The sequence below is a fragment of the Corvus cornix genome, chromosome 8 (assembly GCF_000738735.6).
Source record: "Corvus cornix cornix isolate S_Up_H32 chromosome 8, ASM73873v5, whole genome shotgun sequence".
NCBI classification, from domain to species: Eukaryota; Metazoa; Chordata; class Aves; order Passeriformes; family Corvidae; genus Corvus; species Corvus cornix.
This window is the reverse complement of record NC_046338.1, coordinates 1877726-1899751: the sequence shown is the minus strand read 5'-3', so window position 1 is coordinate 1899751 and position 22026 is coordinate 1877726. Positions and strand designations below refer to the sequence as shown.

At 47.0% G+C, this 22026-nt stretch overlaps 1 protein-coding gene across 1 annotated transcript in view; it reads left to right on the top strand.

Moving 5' to 3' along the window:
* ROR1 (receptor tyrosine kinase like orphan receptor 1) overlaps nucleotides 1–21807 on the top strand; it is a 147684-nt gene extending 125877 nt beyond the window's left edge. The window contains 6 exon segments of the mRNA XM_039556216.1: nucleotides 9525–9652; nucleotides 10686–11003; nucleotides 11823–12068; nucleotides 15815–16026; nucleotides 18856–19978; nucleotides 19981–21807. Coding sequence (XP_039412150.1) covers nucleotides 9525–9652; nucleotides 10686–11003; nucleotides 11823–12068; nucleotides 15815–16026; nucleotides 18856–19978; nucleotides 19981–20279 — 2326 coding nt within the window. The 3' untranslated portion in view covers nucleotides 20280–21807.
* The last annotated feature ends 219 nt before the right edge of the window (nucleotides 21808–22026 follow it).

The window sequence follows — 22026 nt, the reverse complement described above, 5'->3', positions numbered from 1 at the left end:
CTCTCATCCTGTTCTCTGGGAGCAGAGCCCCACCCCCCCCCCCCCGGCTGCCCCCTCCTGTCAGGGAGATCTTTTTATCTGTGAAATAAAAAGAGAATTAAACCAGCCAATTTTGGTAAGTTCGAGCTTAGTGTTATTTTTGCAGCAATTGTGGACTCCCTTTATTGATGGGTGCAAATTTGTGGTCGAATAATAGCTGAAACGAGCTAACATTATAGGTATTATTTTTAATTAACTTGTGCTGAGGCATGTGTTTCACTTTTAATTCACGTGTCAGCTTTGTGAAGTCTGTTTCTCATCATGCTTAAGGTTAAAATATTAGGTCACCAGAAGAAAGAACTATTTGAGGCACATAAGACAAATTAAATGTTAGGAGGAAGGAGAGGGGAGGGAGGAGCAGAAATAAAGCTGTGACTCCAGAAAATAAGGGAAAGCAGGAAGGAGTTAGGGAGAGATAAAATGAGCTGCAGAAAGCCTGAAACTCATTTTATAGGGTTCAGTATTATAGGTTTTTCTATCAGGTTGGGAGAGTTCAAAGCTGTATTTGCAGTGGCCTGACACCCAGGAAGGAGTGGGATGTTGCTTTCTGGAAAAACTGCCTCCCAGGCAAAGAAAATCTGCAATAGTTTTATCAGGGAATAAACCTGGTAATTGGTGGAGAATGGGAAGGTTGGATGTTCTTCCATAGGAGAGAAAGAAAAAAAATAAAGCTTAGGATGGAAAAATAGCTTGAAAATAATTTCCCATGTGTTTTATTAATGCCATAAAAAACCACCATTTGCTTCACACTGAATGTTTCCATTTTTGATGTTCTCATGTATAAACGTGTGGTTTTCCCTCAGTATTCCAGAGGAGGTGACAATCCTCTTGCCAAGGTAGGAGTGTGTCACAAGGAGCAAGCAATTCCAAAACTTTCTTTTGCTTGAGCATTCCCAGTCTCAGCCAGGAATAAGCACTTGGGAGAGACAGGAATCACTGCAAAATTTAAAATGTTCCTTTCCCCTTACAAAAAAAAAAAAAAAGGACTCCTGACAAAAGAGATTTAATATGAGGCAAACAGAAAAGTGTTCCTTAAAACCTTGTTGTTGTTCCCATCCTCTTCCCACTGGGGTACAAAGCACCCTCGTGGTGCTGTTTCTCAATCCAGTGCTGCTGGGAGGACAGGAAAATATTTGGGAATAAAGCTCTTAATGTGCAGATTGAGCCATTGGAAAGGTGGCTCAACCTTGGCTGCATTTCTTTCATATATATAAATGAATTTATTTTTTAAAATATGTCCCAGAAATTCACTTTCCTGTATGAGGGGGAGGAAATCTGTGAAGATGCACAGTGCCATCCACAATTTATTTAATACCTCAAAGAAACCTGAGCAACCTCTGTACCTTCATGTGACTAAAAAATGGAAAATTCCATCTTTTTGGGGGGTTTTTCCCTGACTAGAGACTGACTCCAATCTCCAGCATGTCCTTAGTGATGGGATTTATCTGTGCATCTCCTGGCAGACACGGAGAGGCAGAAGGATGTGTTGTGCTCCCATTCCTACATGGAAAAACACTGGAAAAACACTTCATGCAGCACCAAGCAAATGTGGAGAGCTTTTCCCTATGGAGAAGAGTCTCCAGGGAATTTCAGCTTCCCAGTCCAACAGGTCCCTGAACACTTTTGTGCCTGTGAAAGCCATGAGATGTTTGAGGCCAGAGCTCCGTGGGATCTGGGGGCTGGATGGGAATTGTACAGAGCTGGGAATGGGGTTGATGGAGATGCATCCGCCAGGCTGGAATAAACTCAGAGGGCACTCATAGAATGTGTGTTTTAGGAGGGATTTGTCCCGTTTCTGAGTAGAAAACTGCCATTTTTACACAGTTCTTACCTCAAAGCAGGATTTTCAGAATTTGGGGCTGGGCATCCTTCTCAAGTCTAACCAAAATGTGCAAAATTCAGCCCTAAATTCTGAGTATTTCCTCCCAGCTAGGAGGGATTTGAGCAAAAAATACTGAGGGATGTGGCCAAGCTCTTAAAGGAAGTCTCTTCCCTTTGCTTGTCTTGGTGCCCAGTGCCCGGTGTGTAGGACACGGATGTGGATGGGATGTGCTCCAGCCCCATCCATCCCCTCCCAAGGCCCCTCAGACCAACAGCCAGGGGGTCTGGGATCACTCAGGGTAGAGCAGCTGCAGATTTATGGGGTGGAGCTGATGATCCTTCCATCCAAACCTCCTTATCTGGAGCTTGATTCCCGATGAGGGGTGGATAAGGGTGTGTGAGACCCCTGCGGCTCCGGGAGGCGATCCAGCAGGAGGGAGGGGATTTTCTGGGCAGCACAAAGCTCCGAGAGAGGAGGCAGCGTTGAGCACGTGTAATCTTATCCCTCTTGACTGCTCTTCAAAAACATTTCACGTTTTTTCCCCCTCTGCATTTCGAAACTTGGCTGAGCCGACCTTCCAAACGTAACCTTAAAATAGCTCTGTCAAACAAAACATGAGTGCCAGGAGTTTCCTGCCATTCCCATAACTTCAAGCACATGATTTGCAGTTCATCCTGAATAACGATGTCAGAAATCTGCCAGGAAAGAGCCAAACCCTGCTTCCAAGGTTGTTCCCTAACCAGCTGCAGCTGCTGAGCCACCCCAGCCTGCAGGGAATGCCCTTGGGCTTTGCAGGAGTTGTGTTAGCAAAGGGACGCTTCAGGTGTTCGGGAGGAGAAAACCATCTCTGGATCGGAATCGCAGGGCTGATTTATTGATTTTTGATCAATATTTGGCTCCATTTCGTGGCCCTAATGTGGCCCCAGTGCTAGTCTGGGCTCCCTGATGCCATCCCATTGCTAATCCCTTCAAACCAGCATCCCAAACCCACAGGAATTTTGGATTATTTATCCATATCTGGATTGGAGGCATCATTGAAAGCAGCCATCAGTCTGAATAGTGAGGTAAGAACTAAGAAAAGCAATTCCTTAGGCAGATCTTATTTAATTATTGGTATTTTTTAATCACAGGGTCCTAGAATGGTTTGGGTTGGGGAGGACATTAAAGATAATCTTATTCCAACCCGTGCCATAAGCAGGGACACCTTCCACTATCTCTCATTATTATTATTATTATTATTATTATTAGTATTATTAGTATTATTATCCAGAGGTGCTGTGGGACTCTATAAATGTCATTCTGTCAAAGCACAGCATAATGAATTTTTTCCTTTTCTGCCTCTGCTTTCCTAGGGAGCCATTTCAACCCTGGCTGCCCCGTGCCTTTAAAGGGGTGTCAAACAGCAGTAGCTTTTATTCCCCAGAACTTTTCCCTATATTATGCAGTGATGTGGAAGTCTGGGCAGTTCTCTTCTTTTTGCAAAGTGAAATGCAGCCCTCACGTTGCTGAAATATTATCATGAACCAGAGCCAGCGTGTTCCCATTTTCTAAGCAAGGCACAAGGGTTTTGCTCTTTGGAAAGTATGAGAGAATTTTATTCATCTGTTTGTTTTAAGGGAGACCTGCCAAGTCCAAACCCTTTCATTTCATCCCGTGCGAAGCTGGAACACGAGGTGGGAACAAAACAGAATTTATTGAATGATGTACAAATAATTTACCCAGAGAGGGGGCACTGGGTGTGTGCATAGCCATGAAAATAATTAATTGATGCACCTAGTAATTAATGGCAAAGCTTCCCTGAGCGTGTTTCTTCTCTCAGCATCATTATGGACTCAACTCCCCTAAAGCAGCACCTTCCAGAACCCCGGGTTTAGGCTGGAAATTTGGAGGGGTGAGATTCCGGTGTTGAGCAGGAGCCTTTGGATGCAGCTCTGGAGAGGGACAGGAGTGTCCCCAGACCCAGGGTATCCCACTCCTGTCCTGCACTCCTGATTTTTCCTGCAAGAGAAGAGCAGAAAGCACTTGGTTGTCTGAACCAGGCACTGCCTTTTCCCATCAATCCATTTTTTTTCCCACCAATCCATTTTTTTTCCCATCAGGACTCTGCTGTTGGATAGAAATTATTTGGATAAACAGCTCTGACTGGTTCAGTGCTATGCAAGGAGGTTGTTTTTTTTTAAAGCAAGACAAAATGCCTTTCACTTTGTCAGTGAAAAAAATGTCTGCACAGTCCTCACCCAGAGCCAAAACTCTTCCATCTCCACTTGGTACATCTGGGAGATAATCCAGCATTTATTTGCTTTTGCTCTTCAGTTTGGTTAATTCCCATAAATCAACCTCCTCTGCATTTACACCTTAATCCACGCTGGCTTTTGGGACACTCAAAGCATTTGGGACTTTGTCTTGCCTCGTTCTGTTCTCTCCTTTGGCCATTTCTGCTTAAGATATCCAAATTAGTCCTGTATTTATGATTCTTTCTTGAAAGGTACTCATTCAAATCCTTCTGAAAGCAAAAAGGGGAAGGAAGGAAGGGAGGAAGGGAGAGAGGAAGGAAGAAAGGAAGGAAGGAAGGGAGGAAGGAAGGAAGGAAGGAAGGAAGGAAGGAAGGAAGGAAGGAAGGAAGGAAGGAAGGAAGGAAGGGAGGAAGGGAGAGGAAGGAAGGAAGGAAAGGAAGGAAGGAAGGGAAGGAAAGGAAAGGAAGGAAAGGAAAGGAAAGGGAAGGAAGGAAGGAAAGGAAGGAAAGGAAGGAAAGGAAAGGAAGGGAAGGAAGGAAGGGAAGGAAAGGAAGGAAAGGGAAGGAAAGGAAGGAAAGGAAAGGAAGGAAAGGAAAGGAAGGAAAGGAAAGGAAGGAAGGAAAGGAAGGAAGGAAAGGGAAGGAAGGAAAGGAAGGAGGGAAAGGGAAGGAAGGAAAGGGAAGGAAGGAAAGGAAGGAAAGGGAAGGAAGGAAAGGGAAGGAAAGGAAGGAAAGGGAAGGAAAGGAAGGAAAGGGAAGGAAAGGAAGGAAAGGAAGGAAAGGAAAGGAAGGAAAGGAAAGGAAGGAAAGGGAAGGAAGGAAAGGAAGGAAGGAAAGGGAAGGAAGGAAAGGAAGGAGGGAAAGGGAAGGAAGGAAAGGAAGGAAAGGGAAGGAAGGAAGGAAAGGAAGGAAGGAAAGGAAGGAAAGGAAAGGAAGGAAGGAAAGGAAGGAAGGAGGGAGGGAGGGAAAGAAAGAAAGAAAAAGAAAGAAAGAAAGAAAGAAAACAAGAAAGAAAAAAAAGAAAGAAAGATCCATGGGGCGTGGTAGAAATGACCACACAATGACACCATGTCTGGAATATGCATTTTTAATATATTGGATTGTAAAAAAAAATCCAGCATGATCTCATGGGTTCAGTTTTTCTGTCAATATAGGAAATACTTCTAAATGAACTCACGTTAGAGCCTGGTTACAAAGCTTTGCTGAACTGAGTTCCTGGGCTCGTTGTTGGCATTTGCTGGAAATGTTGTTTAAATTGGGGCGATTTCTTGTAATTTAGAAAAAGACTGGCAAAGAAAATTCAGGATGTTGGGAAGTTTGACAGAGAACCCTGCAGAGATGGTTTGTGTTTAGGAACCAGTTGCAGAGGAGGTGGTACCACAGAGCCCCTCCAGGCTTAGTGGGAACCAATAAAATAAATACTGCAAGCTGATGGTTAATGTTTCTCTGCTCTGCCTGCTTTGTGTGGGGATGCCCAAAAAGCTGCAGAGGCAGAAATTCTGCCCAGTTCCAGAAAGGTGCTGCACTGGGAAGTGGATCAGCCTCTGGATTCACTGGAGCCTCACGCCAGGAGCAGCTGAGATAAAGAGATGGAATCAGAGAATGGGATCTTAAAGAGATTTGGGCTGGGGACACCCTTCAGAGCTCTTTGTTCCTCGGTTTTCTGTGAACTGTGAGCAGTCAGATGCTCAAAGACACCTGAAGATGGTGTAAATTTAATCCTTGGTGCTATTATTACATCAAGCCAGAGGTATTGTCATGGGGGGAACTGCAGTGAGATCCAAAGGCAATGGGCAAGCTCCAAGATAAACATCCAGGCTGGAAATATTGACAGAGTGAAACAGAAAACAGAGTGGAAACCAAATCTGAAAAGAAACCATCTTAAAGCCCTACGGTGCTGTATCATCTGTTGGTCACTCAAATCCAGCCCTTTGTCTTGTGCAGCTTCACCCAACACTGCCCGGGGCTTTGTGGGGTGCAGGCAGTGCAAGGAGCAGCACTGAGTTGTGGGGCAGCTCCCAGACCCCAAATCCTGTGCTGTGGTGAGGCTGGAATTGTTCCTGCAGGCTGCCATCCCTGTTTTCCACCTGCTGGCTGCTGCTCTCCCCACTTGAGCCAGAATTTGCACAAGGGATTAAGCCCATCCACAATCAGAAACGCCTCCAGGCTTGGACCGACTTCCAGTTCGTTAGGATTTAATCATTAGGATTTAAGCTGGTCTGTAAATGTTAACACATTCATTGCTGGATCAGACCTAATTTACATCCTGCCGGAGCCAGAGGGACCCTTCCTTTCGCGGGATCAGGATCAGGAAGCAGATACACATCCGAGAAGGGATGCGGTGATTCCTTACACAGAGCAGGTGAGGGATGCCAAACATGGACTGTGGGAAAGGAATGCGGGCTCAGCCTTGATCCCAAGAAACTGGAACTGTGTTTAAAACCAAAAACTGATAATAGCTGTGTTTAAAGCCGAAAACCGATAGGTGTGTTTAAAACCAAAACCTGATCGCTGTGTTTGAAGCCAAACCTGATAATAGCTGAGCTCAAAGCCAAAGCGCTGCCAGGAGGCAGCAGGAGGTGGGGAATGTGTTTAAGATGCAGGAGCCCTTCATGCTTTCGTGGGTCCCGTGTCAGGCCAGGGCTCTGGATCTGGATGGGTTTGGCTGGAATGTCTGGAAAGCAGAGGGTGATCACCTCGGCAGGCATCTGTTCAGTGGGAAAGGGTCTTGGAGAGCTGTGGCTGCACCCCAAAACCGCTCTGTTGTGGGGAGCAGTGGCTCAGGGAGCTGCTGGTCAAGAGAGGAACCTCCCGGCCCTTCTTTTGTCCCTGTGACCCCCGGAGCAGCTCTGGGAGCAGAGTCCAGGGGACCACGGAGTCTCAGGGTCCTCCTGTCATACCCTGGTGCTCCTGTTCCTTTCATTTGTTTCACCCATCTGCCCCATTACGGAGCTGATTTCCAAAACAATCCTAAGTAGTTCCTGCTCCTTACGAGCTACTAATCTCCCGTTTTCCCTGTGTGAATTCCGCTGGATGCAGCCCCAGGGCAGAGCTGGTGGCATCCTGGCCCTTCCTCTTTACTCTAATCTTCCCCTCCTGAGATTATCTGCACAATCCTGCTCCTCAGGGCATTCCCAGCCAGGTGAGCTGGTGTCCCTGCTCACTCCCAGTCCTTGCTCCGCGTCCTTCCCTTCAAAGGGGAGCCTTTCTAGAGTGAAATTCCATAATAAATTTAGCCTGGAGCAAAGGAGGCTCAGGGGGGACCTTGTGGCTCTGCACAAGTCCCTGACAGGAGGGGGCAGCCGGGGGGGTCGGGCTCTGCTCCCAGGGAACAGGGACAGGAGGAGAGGGAACGGCCTCAGGCTGGGCTGGGGAGGCTCAGGGTGGATATTGGGAAATCTGCTTTACAGAAAAGGTGCTCAGACACTGGCACAGTGCTGAGTCCCCATCCCTGAAGGGATTTAAAATCCCTGTGGATGTGGCTCTTGGGGACATAGGGCAGTGGTGGCCTTGGCAATGCTGGGGAATGGTTGGACTCGACCTTAGCGGGCTTTTCCAACCTTAAAGGATTTTATGATGCTATAATTATATAAAAATTATAAATGATTAATTAATGATATCCTATCTGAGCATTTAGTGATGAGGAGATGAACTGAACCCCAGAGCCTGCAGTCGCTGTTGGGTTTTTTCAGCTCAGGTTTCAGCTTTTCTGTTCAAGAACCAACAGAATAAAAATATTTTCACCAGAGCTGGTTCCATGCAGGAACCCAAGGATGTGGTTGAGTGTCCCTGCTGGCATCTCAGGGTTTCTTTGTCGGCTGAACACCTGAGGCACCTCAACCTTCCCTCGGGCTGTTGTTAATGAAGGGTTTAATTGGCAGTTCAAGGCCGTGCTTTTGCAACCCAGCTTCCAGTGTGCTTGGGAACATCTTGGAACCATCATCCAGTGAAACCTGGACCCTTTCCCACTGATTTCCCCATGGTGGGATGTCCATGGAGGAGGTTTCCATCTCTCCCACCCCTCTTTCCCACCCCTTCGTCTTCACACTCATAAATTATGCGCTTAATCCCTGGGGATTGGCTTCTCCCCGTGAACGCTGCGTGAATCCCGGGACGCTGCTCTGGTAGCCCGGCAGTGCCCGGAGGTGTCTGGGGTGTCCTGGAAGGCGATCCCAGCGCTTCTTCCCACTAATCCCATTAGCTGGCGCTGGCCCCGGTGACAGGGCACTGGGAGCGGCCCTGGCTCTTTAAGGCAGCACACAATGAACGGGCGACTTCAAAGAGCCCCCATGGAATTTGCATTTCCAAGCTCTCACAGCCAAGGTCTTCAGGAGGGGATGAAAGTGGCTTTTGTTAAACTTAATGGCAGAGTTGATTAAAAAAAGCTCTGATTTTTCCCTTATTAAGGCGTAGTGTGATTCCAGTGTTGGGCTTTCGGCATCTGGGGGAGGGAGAATTCCACACACAAAGGAAGTAACCTGTTCCCTACCCGGCTGTCATCATCCCTAGGGATATTCCACTATCATTTATCCGAATTTGAGAGCCATAAAGGAGCTGTCCGGGCTGGGCATGAATAACAAAGAAAATATCAGCAAATTTTCATTAAGCACCTCCTTTTCCTGGGACCTCAGCAGAGCCGAGGTGTCTGTCCAGAAAATCCATCCCGAAAATCTCAGTGCAAAATATAGGAGTTTAAAGGGCTGATTCATGCAGTTGGGATTTCAGGGATCATGTACTAAAACCCCTCCTCCAAACCCCCCAAAAACTCCCTGTTCAGTGCTGATTATACAAAATACCCAGGGACTGCCCTGGTCTTCAGAGCTTCAGTAATTTCCTTTCCTTGCTTTGTTTGAAGAACATTGGCAAATAATTTCCCATCTGGATTTCTGTATTAAATATCTCCTATATTGCCTAAAAGAAAGCACCTAATGAAAGAAATGTGTCTGTTGAACTCCTGTCTCAGCTTTGGGTCTGTCTTAGCACTAAATGTTACCACACATGGAAGATTGAACAAACATTTCCTCTTTCCAGGGTATCAGTGCTGGCAGAGGTTGGATTTTCTATATACACTTCAAATTCTGTTTGCATGACTCTTCCTGCTGTGTTTATCAATATTAAGGAGGAGCTTGGTTCAAAAATAGAAAACTATGTGTTAGCTGCTTTAAATAAACATAAATCCCGTTTTTCCAGGCCGTTTATATTTCTCTTCTAATCAAGGCTGGGTGTAGGTCTGAGCAGAGCCTTGAGAGCACTCATTTCATACAACATCCATGTGTATTTTGGCTAAGCTGAAATGCCTCTTTTTACCAGGCAGATGAAGGGGGTGTATTTAAACAAACAAACATTCAAGATCTTGTCTAATAGAAGGAAATAATCCTGATTGTTTTCAATATTCTACAATCACAACTTTATGTTTCTGGCTGATTTCAGGGATGAGTATGAGGAGGATGGGTTTTGCCAGCCTTACAGGGGCATCGCCTGCGCCCGCTTCATTGGGAACAGAACCATCTACATGGAGTCCTTGCACATGCAGGGGGAGATAGAAAATCAGATTACAGGTGGGTAGAAACACCTTGGCTGCTTCCCCACTGAGCTGTCTGCTCCCAAAAAGCTGCTGGAGTTTTATAAACAGTAACGTTATTTTTCTTTGGTCTTTATTCCCTCTTGCCATGAGCTCATCCGGGTGTCTCTGCTGCTCCAGCTGCCCCCAGAACACCTAAAAAAATGATTTTTCAAGGAGAAGGGGCTGTGTGTTTACAGCCCCTGGGAGACTCAGGGCTGCTGTTATCCCAGCAAGTTTTGAAAGCAAAGGGGGGCCCTCCTTAGTTGATTTTAGGTGCCTGGAATAATTTAGGTGCTGGGAAAGGCTGCATAAATAATCCAGCAGGTAGAGGTTTTCCTTTGGATTTAGGGAAGAACCAGTTACCATTATTTTTGAGGGATGTGCTGATGGGGTCGCTGAATTCACAGACATCGTAGATATCATGATATTCTCTAGTTTTTATATAAATTAACTTTGCCTGATCCTAGCCCTGGTAAGCATCTCTATATTCAGATTTTTTTCCTTGCTGTCAGAATATCCCACATTTCTCTTCTCCCTTTGTCCCCAAATACTGTCAGCATTGCAAAAAAAGGCTTCTTCATTGCCCCAACAAAGGCAATGTGCAGCTACCAGTTCATAATCTTCCAGCATTTTGTTAGAAAAGTTATTTGGGATTGTATGAAAGTTGTCACCTTCCACGAGGGAACCGGTGCTGTCACCCTGCAGGAATTTGGGGTTTACCTGTTGGGCTTCCAAATACTACATGAATTTGTAAATGATTCTAAGTTATTTGGGAGGAAAAAAAGGAATAATTAAAGGAATAATTAAGTTTAGGGGTTGGGTAATGATCTTAGCATTAATCCCATGTTGAAAACCTGATGTGTTTTCCTTGTCAGTGGAATCAGCATCGTTAATGACTTCCCGTGTAATTAGTGCTGTGCATTCCTGTTCATCACCTGAACAGCTGCAGTGGGAAGTGAGGGTTACACTGGGAAGGCAACAGCACGGGAATAACATTCCCAAATCAAATCCTTGTGTGTGTTTTCCAGCTGCCTTCACCATGATCGGCACCTCCAGCCATTTGTCGGACAAGTGCTCCCAGTTTGCCATCCCTTCCCTGTGCCACTACGCCTTCCCCTACTGTGACGAGACCTCCTCGGCTCCCAAACCTCGGGATCTGTGCCGGGATGAGTGTGAGATCCTGGAAAACGTCCTGTGCCAGACCGAGTACATTTTTGCCAGGTCTAATCCCATGATCCTGATGAGGTTGAAGCTGCCCAACTGCGAAGATCTGCCCCAGCCTGACAGCCCCGAGGCTGTCAACTGTATCCGGATTGGGATTCCAATGGCTGATCCCATAAATAAAAGTAAGTGAAAAATGTCTGTTTCTCCATGGAAAAGGTACTGCTGTGCCAAGATTGGCTGGAAGGGCTCGTGCATCCCAGCTGGAGCCAGTGCTGGGCTTTGACAGCTCGCAGGTGAATTTCCCAGCACCAGCATTTCCCCCAGCTTGTCCAGAAGGGGTGGGAATTCTGAAGGATTTTTTCAGGAATTCTGAAGGATTTTTCCAGGTCTTTTCTAATTAATACGGGGTAGAAAACTATGGAGTGTAAGCATTTGGATGCTGAGGAACATGGGTGGCTTCATCCTTCCTGCCTCCTTCATCTTCCTCCCACCTCAGCCTGACATGCTCCAGCAGCACCACGGCTGCAGTGTAGGGATGCTTGTCAGGAGGAACATTTGTAGGGCTGGATCCATGGCTGTCCTGCCTAAGCTAGCCTAATTTTAGGCTCTGGCTAAGCCCACTCTTTGATCAGGCTGGGCTGCAGCCTGTTCCAAACACTTCCACATCTGAACAGTCAAATATAAAACATGGCTCCCACAAGTTCTCCACCTTCCTATGAAAATAAGGGCTGCAGTTCAGGTTCCCACTGGAGTTCTGACTTCCTTTGTGTATCCTATATTAAAAACGCTTGGCAGAAGCTCTTTTCATTCCAGGAGCATAAGCTTTAAATCCTCCCAGGAATGCGAATGCAAAGCAGGCCCAGCCTTGCAGCCGCAGCAAACTGGGAGCCCACGCTCCCCAACTGGGCCAGCAGGAGTTTGCTGGGAGATGCCAACAGCTCATCCCCGTGGATGCTGCATCCACCACCGACCGTGGCTTTGGCTTTTGGTTGTCTTTGCAGATCACAAGTGCTACAACAGCACGGGCGTGGATTACCGGGGCACGGTGAGCGTGACGCGCTCAGGGCGGCAGTGCCAGCCCTGGAACTCGCAGTACCCCCACACCCACACCTTCACTGCTGCCAGGTACCCCGAGCTCAACGGGGGCCACTCCTACTGCAGGAACCCTGGAAACCAGAAGGATGCCCCGTGGTGCTTCACCTTGGATGAGAACTTCAAGTCGGAGCTCTGTGATGTCCCGGCCTGCGGTAATGCCTGACCCGGGTTGGGTTTGAGCTGGGGGCAAAAAGGGGAAGGGTTTGGTCACGTCGTGGGAGAAAAGTGCACAAAGTGTCTTCTGTAAATCCCTAATAACAGAGGTGCAGGAAAGGCTGGCTGGCCCTGCTCTGAGGAGACCTTTGAGCACTTGCTGCCCCTGCAGTGACAAAGTGGTGGCATGAAAATAATTTCCTGGGGAATGGCTGTGCACTGCCAGCTCAAGTGTTCCTGACTTTCCAGGTTGTTGTTCCAATCAATACAACTCCTTAGGCCAAATTAAATTGTAGAAACATAGAAATGTTTAGGTTGGAAAAGCCCTCCGAGGTCATCAAGTCCAACCACCCCCAGCACTGCCAAGGCCACCACTGACCCTCCTCCCCAAGTGCCACATCCACACGGCTGTTAAATCCCTTTTTAAGTCCTTTTTAAGACTCCACCACTGCCCTGGGCAGCTGTGCCAGGGCCAGACACCCCTTCCAGTGAAGAAATTTTCCCTGATGTCCACCCTGCCCCTGCCCTGGCCCAGCCTGAGGCCGTTCCCTCTCCTCCTGTCCCTGTTCCCTGCCAGCAGAGCCCGACCCCCCCGGCTGCCCCCTCCTGTCAGGGACTTGTGCAGAGCCACAAGGTCCCCCCTGAGCCTCCTTTGCTCCAGGCTCAGCCCCTTTCCCAGCTCCCTCAGCTGCTCCAGCCCCTTCCCCAGCTCTGTTCCCTTCCCTGGACACACTCCAGCCCCTCCATGGCTTTCTTCTTGTGAGGGGCCCAAAAACAGGGAGAGGGTTTGAGATGCACATGATAGAGCCCAGACTGTCTGCCTTCCCCCTCATCTACCCTTTCAGTAAGAACATAATTTAGATCCCATTTTGGCATCGATTCCCATCTTTCCATTAATTGAAAAAGACTTTGGAGCAGACTCAGAACATGTCTCACTGCAGGAATGTTCATAACCATAACCAGAAAAAATTTAATTTGGTTCTGGCTATGGAGCAGGGACATCAAAGGTATCTCCTTTCCAAGGGGAAAGGTAAATGTTACTGTGACAACTTGAAGGGCAACATGAAATTTTGTGTGAAACTTTGAATTTCCATAACATTTCTGAGTGCATTTCTGGCATGTCCACGCAAATAGCTGCATTTTTTCTTGGCCTGTTATCAATATTGTTATTTCTACATGCAGATAAAACAATCAGGACCCATTTGTTCAGGTCTTCCACTTGCTTCCCCATGGTCTCTGAAAAGCAGAATCAAATGAGAGCTGAGTCTCCCTTTTTGTTCATTTTGCAAACCCTAAATGCAGCCAGGGCAGTTCTGTAAACACAAACTTCAGCTGCAGCTCAGAGCACCTGGCAATGTCACCTCTGTTTTTTAAACAAGGCCTGAGCTGTGTTGGCAGTGCTGGTTTAAGAGTTGGACTTGCTGATCTCTGAGGGCTTTTCCAACCTCAACAATTCTGTGATTTCCCCCACACTTTTTGAGTCCTGTATCTCTTCTGCTGTTATTTCAACAGAAGTAACCAAAAACTATTCTGAAGATTCTTGTGCCAGTCCCCTCTAGATGGGCTCTGAGATGCCAAGCCGGCCTCAGGCTCCTGATCTGGGATACCAGGACACTTTTGGAGCCTAAGTCTCTGATTTTCAAGCTTTGCTTGGTAATAACTGAGATACGGGCTGCCCTGGAGAATTCCTGACAAAGGTTTTAATTGCCAAAACCTCTCACTGCTGCCTTAAATGGTACGCGTTGTTCGTGGCTTTATTATTCTAACTACAGACAGAGCTGGATCAGGTGAGCAGTAATTGAATTGTTAAGTGCTAATCTGCATATTAAAACCAGAATACCGTGTGGGACTCCCATTCTGCCGGTTTTGCACTGGCTGAAAGAGCCATTTGAGGCCCAGTTTAATCAGTATTGTGCATTCTGCCTCACCAGGACATGCCTAGATGGGAAATGGATTTAATTAGGGTGGCTCCCAAGAAGCCCATTAACCTAATGAGGCTTCACTGCGGGGGCTGCTACTTAATAAGAATAATAATTGCCTTTGACTGGAATAGCTCAGGTGATGAACTGGTGCCCAGGTCTCCCTCTGCCTCGTGCTGCTGCTTTCTTTTCCTTTCTTCAACTGTATCTCACAAGCTGTGAGAGATTTGTTTCATCAAAGTTTGTCAGCCTGATTTCGGGAAGATGTGAAACACGGCGTAATTCGAGCATGAGGCTTAGCAAAGCCAAGCCTAAGACGGTTTGGAAGGACAGGGGAAGGGCAGTGTGTGAATCCCTGCCTCTCTGGGGACAGGGAAAATGTCATGGGGACGGTGCTTTAGTCGTCTCCTGTTTCCCAAAGGCTGTAGGAATATTTGGGATACCTCCCCTCTCAATTAAAAACCCGATAGCACGACTTAATCTGAAAGGAATGATCAGAGAGGAGCGTGGGGGGAGCAGAGGACAGCGTGAGCCTGAAAGAGGAGAGGGGTTATGCAAAGTGCCATGCAGCACCATTTGAACTTTGCCTCTGCCACAATTTGAGTCAAGCCCAAGCTCCAGATCAAGTTCATGTTTAATGAAGTGCATAAAAGAGATCTGTGTGGGCCGCTAAGCACTTGTACAAATCCAGCCTGGAAAACACAGACAAACAAACTGGAGTGACCCTGCAGGGATAATAAAACATCCCCCGTCCTCCCAGACTCCCTAAGGCTGCCTCAGGCATTGCCAATGCCCTCGGAAGCAGCCAGGGCGGCCTGGGCTCCCGGGATCCTCCAAGTTCCCCTGTAGTGAGTGTGTTAATCCGGGTGTAATTCCAGCCTAAACCTTGGGAATGCTCCTGGGAAATGGCAGAGCAGGGCAGGCGTCAGTGTCGCTGTGCCCGGAGCACTCAGCATGGAGGATCTGTCCTTCTGCCCGAGCTCCTCCCAGAGCCTCTCCCCTCTCCTGCTGCTTTTCCCTCGGAGCAGCGTTCCCTGGGAAGCCAGAGCCAGCCAGGGGGATGCAGTGCTGGATATCCTAGGCAATGGCAAAGAGGGGATCATGTTCCTGAAATTAATGGCTGGGAAGAGCCCTGGGAGGGAGCAAGGATTGCAGGGAGCCTTTGGACTGTGTTACACCATCCTCCATCCCAGCTCTTCTGGATCCTTCCTTTTCACCCCTGCTCCAGCTTCCCTGGTGCTGTTCTGCTTGTAGGGAACTGTTCTTTTTTTCACTCCATCTCCTCATATCCATTCCTTTTCGCTGGAAAGGGATTGGTTGAACCTTTAAAGGGAGGCAGCTCCCAGAGTGTTCTCCTTTAAATTGTCTTAAATCAAGACACAAAATAAGGAGTTTGTGTTCCCACCAGAGCTTTTCTTGGAAACATAGAATGGCCTGGCATGGAAGGGACCTTCAAAATCATTTAGTTCCAACTCCCTGCCATGGGAAGGGGCACCTCCCACAAGCTTCTTCCATAAGGTGTTCTAGAAATTCACTTTTCTGTGGATCTGTGTTAGGCCATGACTTCATTTCACCCCAAGCAAAGACCACCTCACATCATTCCACTGTTTCCTGCCCATCAGTACCTTTGACCTTACAGGGACAGTTTGTTACTCCACTAAATAATTCTTTCTTTTAATATTAATAAAATGAATCAGTATTCAAGGTGGATTTCAGCAAGATAAAATGGATGTTTTATTCTTTTTAACACTTCTAGTTGGCCCAGGGATGTGTTTGTCTCTGTGGGATGCTTCATTCATGGTTGGTTTTTTTTCTTTCTGAACCAGATTACAAGGATTCCAAGGAAAAGAATAAAATGGAAATCCTGTACATCCTGGTGCCAAGTGTTACCATTCCCCTGGCCATAGCCTTGCTCTTCTTCTTCATCTGCATCTGTCGCAACAACCAGAAATCCTCATCCCCTCCAGTCCAGAGGCAGCCGAAGCACGTCCGGGGGCAGAACGTGGAGATGTCCATGCTCAACGCCTACAAGCCAAAGGTAATCCCAGATTTCTGCCTCCACACTTGCTGTCTCCACAGGCAGGGAGGGAAATGTGTCAAACAACTCAGCACTGAAATATTCAGGTGGTTTCCAGCCTGTGATTTCTGTGATTTTTGTGAGGGTTTTCTCAGCAGCAGCAGCAGCAGCAGCAGCAGCGTGTGCTGGACCAAGGGGGTAATTCCCTGTGTGTCCATGTCCCTGGAGAAATGATGGAGTTTTTGTGTGATAAAGCAAGGAACCCCTTCCTGAAGCATCTCTTAGAACATCTCATTTAAGTGAAAGAGTAATGTAGGTAAAGATGTGATTCAGCATTTCCCCAGGAGAGCTTCTCATGGCTCTGCTCTGTTCATCTGTCACCTTTCGCTCAGCTGACATCACTTCTGGAAAGATTTGTTCCTTGCTTTTTCAGGTTTATCCTTTCATTTAAAAGGAGAAATGACCAAAACAGCCCCAAAGCTCTGCCTGCAGCTCTGGCCAGCCCAGCTCCTGTTTAGCTTCACCACAGCCCCACATTCAGGAAGAATTTTAAAAAATAGTTTAGATTTAAGTATGATCAACCTCGTGCTCCTGATTTCCTGAGTGGGACGTGCAGACCTGGCTGTGTCACCCAGGGCAGGGCTGGAAGTTCCTCCTGCCATCCACAGGCACAGGAATGCCCTGGAAGAGCATTTCCCTTGTGTTTCACACCATGCCAAGGCTCTTGATCCTCATGGGTCCCTTCCAGCTCAGGATATTTTCTGGCTCTTCAAGAACTTGATGGGTTTTGTTCTTTTGAAGCACTTCAGAGAGAAAATCTCTGTCTCAGTCCCACACACACTGGCCTGGTGATTTTACCTTCCTTTTCCTTGGAAGTTCCCAATTCCAACTTTCCTGTAAAGCTTGGAGTAACTTTATCTCAAAATGTTGGTAGCAGTGCAAAAAACATTTAACAAGTCAGTGTCCAAACCACATCTTGCATCCAACCTCCTGGAATATTTTGTTAAATTTGGGATTGCTTCTTGCTCCCTGTTCTGCTGGGAGTTTTAAGGGTGCAATCCTGGCTAAACTGGAGATAATGGGAATCTCAGCATCCTTTTATTGAGGATGCAATTCCCACCTTTCCTGCTGGCACACACAGCACAGGGAAGCAGAAATGCCTGGAAATTGTTGCAAATATTGACCATTCTCCTTCCTTTCAATTTGAAAGTCATGTGCTGCAAGAATATTTTCATTTTATTTCTGCTAATTCGGGATTTTCCCACTGGGAAAGCCAGTTCTCCCCGTCCCCAGTGTTTTGATGGCCTTTCAAACAATATTTTCAAGGAAAGGAAGTGGAATCCTATTTTTAAATCACGTAGCCAGTTATGATGTCAGCTTTGGGTGAAAACAAATTTAAGCTTCAAGCTCCCACTGAGGCAGTTGTTTGCTTGGATAAACAGGAATGTTAGCATTTCCTCCAGTTTTAAGGGGTTTTAATTGCCTTCAGAAATATAATAAATTAAGGATGTCTTGTCATGGAGCTGAAGAAGAGGTGGAAGGGGTGGGTTTCCCTCTCCCTTTCCCCTGACCTGCTGCCTCTTGTGTATTTTACACTTCCCTACCTTTCGGACACCCATGTGTGACAAATACTTGTCAAACAAAAGCCGAGCAGATTTACAACTGCTTCACTCCAAACGAGCCCTTCCTGCCAAAACTTTATGACTTCATTTTCTTCCCCAGTTTTCCACTCTGTTGATTCAAACAGACGGACCCAGGCTCAGGTCAGACAGAGGTCATTTCACTTTCATTACTAAAATATAATTTACAATATGCCAGACCTAAACAAGTTTTAGCCTAAAGGATTTGGGTAATATAAACCATCTGTTCCTCAACAATATAGCTAATTTCCTGCCATCACTGGGCAGTCTACTGGGCTGCCTGCTTAAATGGCTGTATTATTATTATTATTATCATAATCATTATTATGATTATTAATGCAGTGTTTGTCTGAAAGTCAGAAGTGATCAATACAGTTAGAATTAATTCATGCTAAAAGGGCTTTTTTCCGTGATTATTTGAAATGTCAGTTCTTTTCCCACATTGCCACTGGAAAGCTGCCCTCGCATGATTTCAGGAATGCCAATGCCAATGTTTACACTCATTTACAGAACCTAGATCCCAAACTCATTAACCTTAAATTACTACCTGTGGCTTTACTGAGGGCCCTAAATGAGTGGGTTTGGGTGTTACAAGCACAAGTGGAAGCTGGGAATAATATGGGTTCTTTATGGCCCAGGAGTGAATATCTGCACTCTGAAGGGCAATAAATGTTTAAAAGGTTTGCTTTTCTCCTTTGGCCACTCTCGGGGTTTTAGGATGGAACAGAAATAGTGGGAACAGAAACGGGCTCTGCTGTACCTGGAAGGGTTAATAGCAAAGTGAAGGCAGAATTGGCTACAAGGCCGTGGCTTTAAAACAAAATAATTTTTTTCCTGCTAAAATTCCAGGCCCTGGCCCATAAAACACTTCAGCATGGACCTCTTAGAGCATGGGAATTGCCTCAATTCCTGAAATTAGTCACATTCAATTGGAAGTACAGAAATGCCCAAGGCCAAATGCCGAGATGCTGATGGCTCCTGTGTATATTTGGGTCCAGTTCTTGTTGTATCTGACCTTGTGGAGAGGATGGAAAGGAATTCTTTTTGTTACTTTTTGGAGCATGGTGATCCCGTTTGGGTCCTGGTGTCCCTCGGGTGGGATCATTGCTCCTGTGCCCGTCTCCTTGGCTCCCACACATCCTGCACCAAGAGATTTCACTTAAAAAAGGCTGGTTTCGGTCCTGATGTGTTACTGGTGTTTCTCTCACAGAGTAAAGCCAAGGAGCTGCCCCTCTCTGCCGTTCGCTTCATGGAGGAGCTGGGGGAATGCGCTTTTGGCAAGATCTACAAGGGCCACCTCTACCTGCCGGGCATGGACCACGCCCAGCTCGTGGCCATCAAGACCCTGAAGGACTTTAACAACCCCCAGCAGTGGGCGGAATTCCAGCAGGAAGCGTCCCTCATGGCCGAGCTGCACCACCCCAACATCGTGTGCCTGCTGGGCGTGGTGACGCAGGAGCAGCCCGTGTGCCTCCTGTTCGAGTACATGAACCAGGGCGACCTGCACGAGTTCCTGGTCATGCGCTCGCCGCACTCCGACGTCGGCTGCAGCAGCGACGAGGACGGCACCGTCAAGTCCAGCCTGGACCACGGCGACTTCCTGCACATCGCGGTGCAGATTGCGGCTGGCATGGAGTACCTGGCCGGACACTTCTTCGTCCACAAGGACCTCGCTGCCCGCAACATCCTGATCGGGGAGCAGCTCCACGTGAAGATCTCCGACCTGGGGCTGTCCCGGGAGATCTACTCGGCCGATTATTACAGGGTGCAGAACAAGTCCCTGCTGCCCATCCGCTGGATGCCCCCCGAGGCCATCATGTACGGCAAGTTCTCCTCCGACTCGGACATTTGGTCCTTCGGAGTGGTTTTGTGGGAAATATTCAGCTTCGGCCTCCAGCCGTATTACGGATTCAGCAACCAGGAGGTGATCGAGATGATCCGGAAGCGCCAGCTGCTGCCGTGCTCCGAGGACTGTCCCCCCAGGATGTACAGCCTGATGACGGAGTGCTGGCACGACCTGCCCTCCCGCAGGCCGCGCTTCAAGGAGATCCACGCGCGGCTGCGCTCCTGGGAGGGCCTCTCCAGCCACACCAGCTCCACAACCCCCTCGGGCGGCAATGCCACCACCCAGACCACCTCCCTGAGCGCCAGCCCCGTCAGCAACCTCAGCAACCCCAGGTATCCCAACTACATGTTCCCGGCGCAGGGAATCCCCCAGGGCCAGATGGCGGGGTTCATGGGGCCGCCCTTACCTCAGAACCAGCGCTACATCCCCATTAACGGATACCCCATCCCGCCGGGATACGCCGCCTTCCCCGCCGCCCACTACCCCCCGCAGGGCCTCCCCGCGTGATCCAGCACTGTCCCCCTCCCAAGAGCCGCTCCCCCAGCAGCGCCAGCGGCTCCACCAGCACGGGCCACGTCACCAGCTTGCCGTCGTCGGGATCCAACCAGGAAGCCAATATTCCCTTGCTATCCCACATGGCCATTCCCAGCCACCCGGCGGGGATGGGTATGACAGTGTTTGGCAATAAAACTCAAAAACCCTACAAAATTGACTCCAAGCAGTCCTCCCTGTTGGGAGACTCCAGCATCCACGGACCCAGCGACTCCATGATTTCGGCGGAATTGTAAATAGGCGAGGCCTTTGTAAATAGCGCTCTTGGCGACGCAGACTCGGAAGTGGTAGGAAAGATTTTTTTTCTATTCAAATATTTTATTAAAGATCCTTCTGGTTGTTGGACAGACATTGCAGCAAAGTGTCTTCTGTGAAGTTGCACTGCTCGCCAGGATGGGCAGGCACAACCAGACAGATCCTCGTGGTGGGAATCCTCAGCCTTGGCCACGTTTCTCCAAGTGCCACCAACAATTCAAAGAGGGAATTTGAGGGGTTTTTTTAAAATAAAAACATTTTATCCAACACTTTTTCACAGCTTTTTAAACCTCCGGCGTGGTTTAAATCACAGGAACTTTTTTTTAATACTGAAAACCATATTTTAATATTTGTCTCTTTTTTTAGGAGATGCAAAGATTCGGAGATCTGGGCGTGCAATTTCAGTGCCAATAGGGAAAATATCTGTAAATTTTGCAGTCGAGGGTTGTGTGTCAAATATGTGATCTGAGAGCTGAATAAATTACTTCAGGTGGGATTTTGGTCTCTGGTTTAGTCAGGAGTCTGAGCTCAGATTCAGACCAAAAAATGTCATTTATGAGACAGCACAAATGCTCGAGTTATCAGCTTGCAGTCTACAAACCTCAATCTGCTGCTGGCTGCTAAGGACAGCTGGAGTTCTTAAGGAATTGCCTTAAAGGAAATGAAATTAAAGAGCTTTAATTTCAGAACCTGAATCAACTTCTTCAGAGCTAACATTTCATGATCTAGTCGCTCAAGCAGGAATTTTATATCCTTTTGTTGCTATGCAACTGTGTAATGGAAAAGCGCCAAACCACAGTTTTGTATATGACAATCAGTTTTCCCAGGAATATTTATTGTGTCATTTCAGTGACTCTGACTCCAGTAACCCTGGAAAAAGGGAGACTCACATTCCATCAGGCAGCAAATCCATCGATAGCAATTGTGTCTAATAATGTGAATTAGTGCTGATTTTCCACTTAGAAATGCACCATTTGTGTCATTAAAATACCCATTCAGGTAGAACCAATTGAGATTCTTCATTTGAAACCACTTTAATGAGCTACACACGTGCTGTGTACGGTACATTTTCCACAGACTCTTTTTTTGTACTGAATAATATTTTTATTGTCCACAAAAACCAATCTTGTGCTCAGTTGACAATGTTGTATAATAGGACTTTATTTTTATCTTTTTGCACAAAAGTGTGATGATGTTTTTTGTACAGCAGAAGTGAAAATACATCTCTGCATTTTATATCTTGGGCTGTTTCTTTTGATTTTTACCCTGATGTAGATGTTCCTGAAATATATTATGGTGATACTCAGCCACTACCTTATACAAATACCTTTCTTTGTTTTCACTGCATGCGTTTAATCACTGTATTACTTGATGATTGAGTTATTAATTATGGGCATTTCAATTAGGCAAGCATGAAAAAAATGTAATAACAAAGGCTATTTTATAATTGAGATACGTGCATTTTTGTATTTCACGTGCCAGAGATGATATTAAACACTGATTATTTTATGCTGCTGTTTATTAAAACATTGTTTTACCATAAACACGCCGGCATTTCCTCCATCCTGAAATGGCTGAAGGACATGGAATGATCTCCCTCCCCTGGCTCCCAGTTACCAGGGAAGCTGAGTTGGTATCAGCCAAGCATCCTTGGCTTTAATCAGGAATTAGGAATAACCTAATCCTTAAGGAGCAGCAGTGGGATCATAAAATATTCCCTCACACACT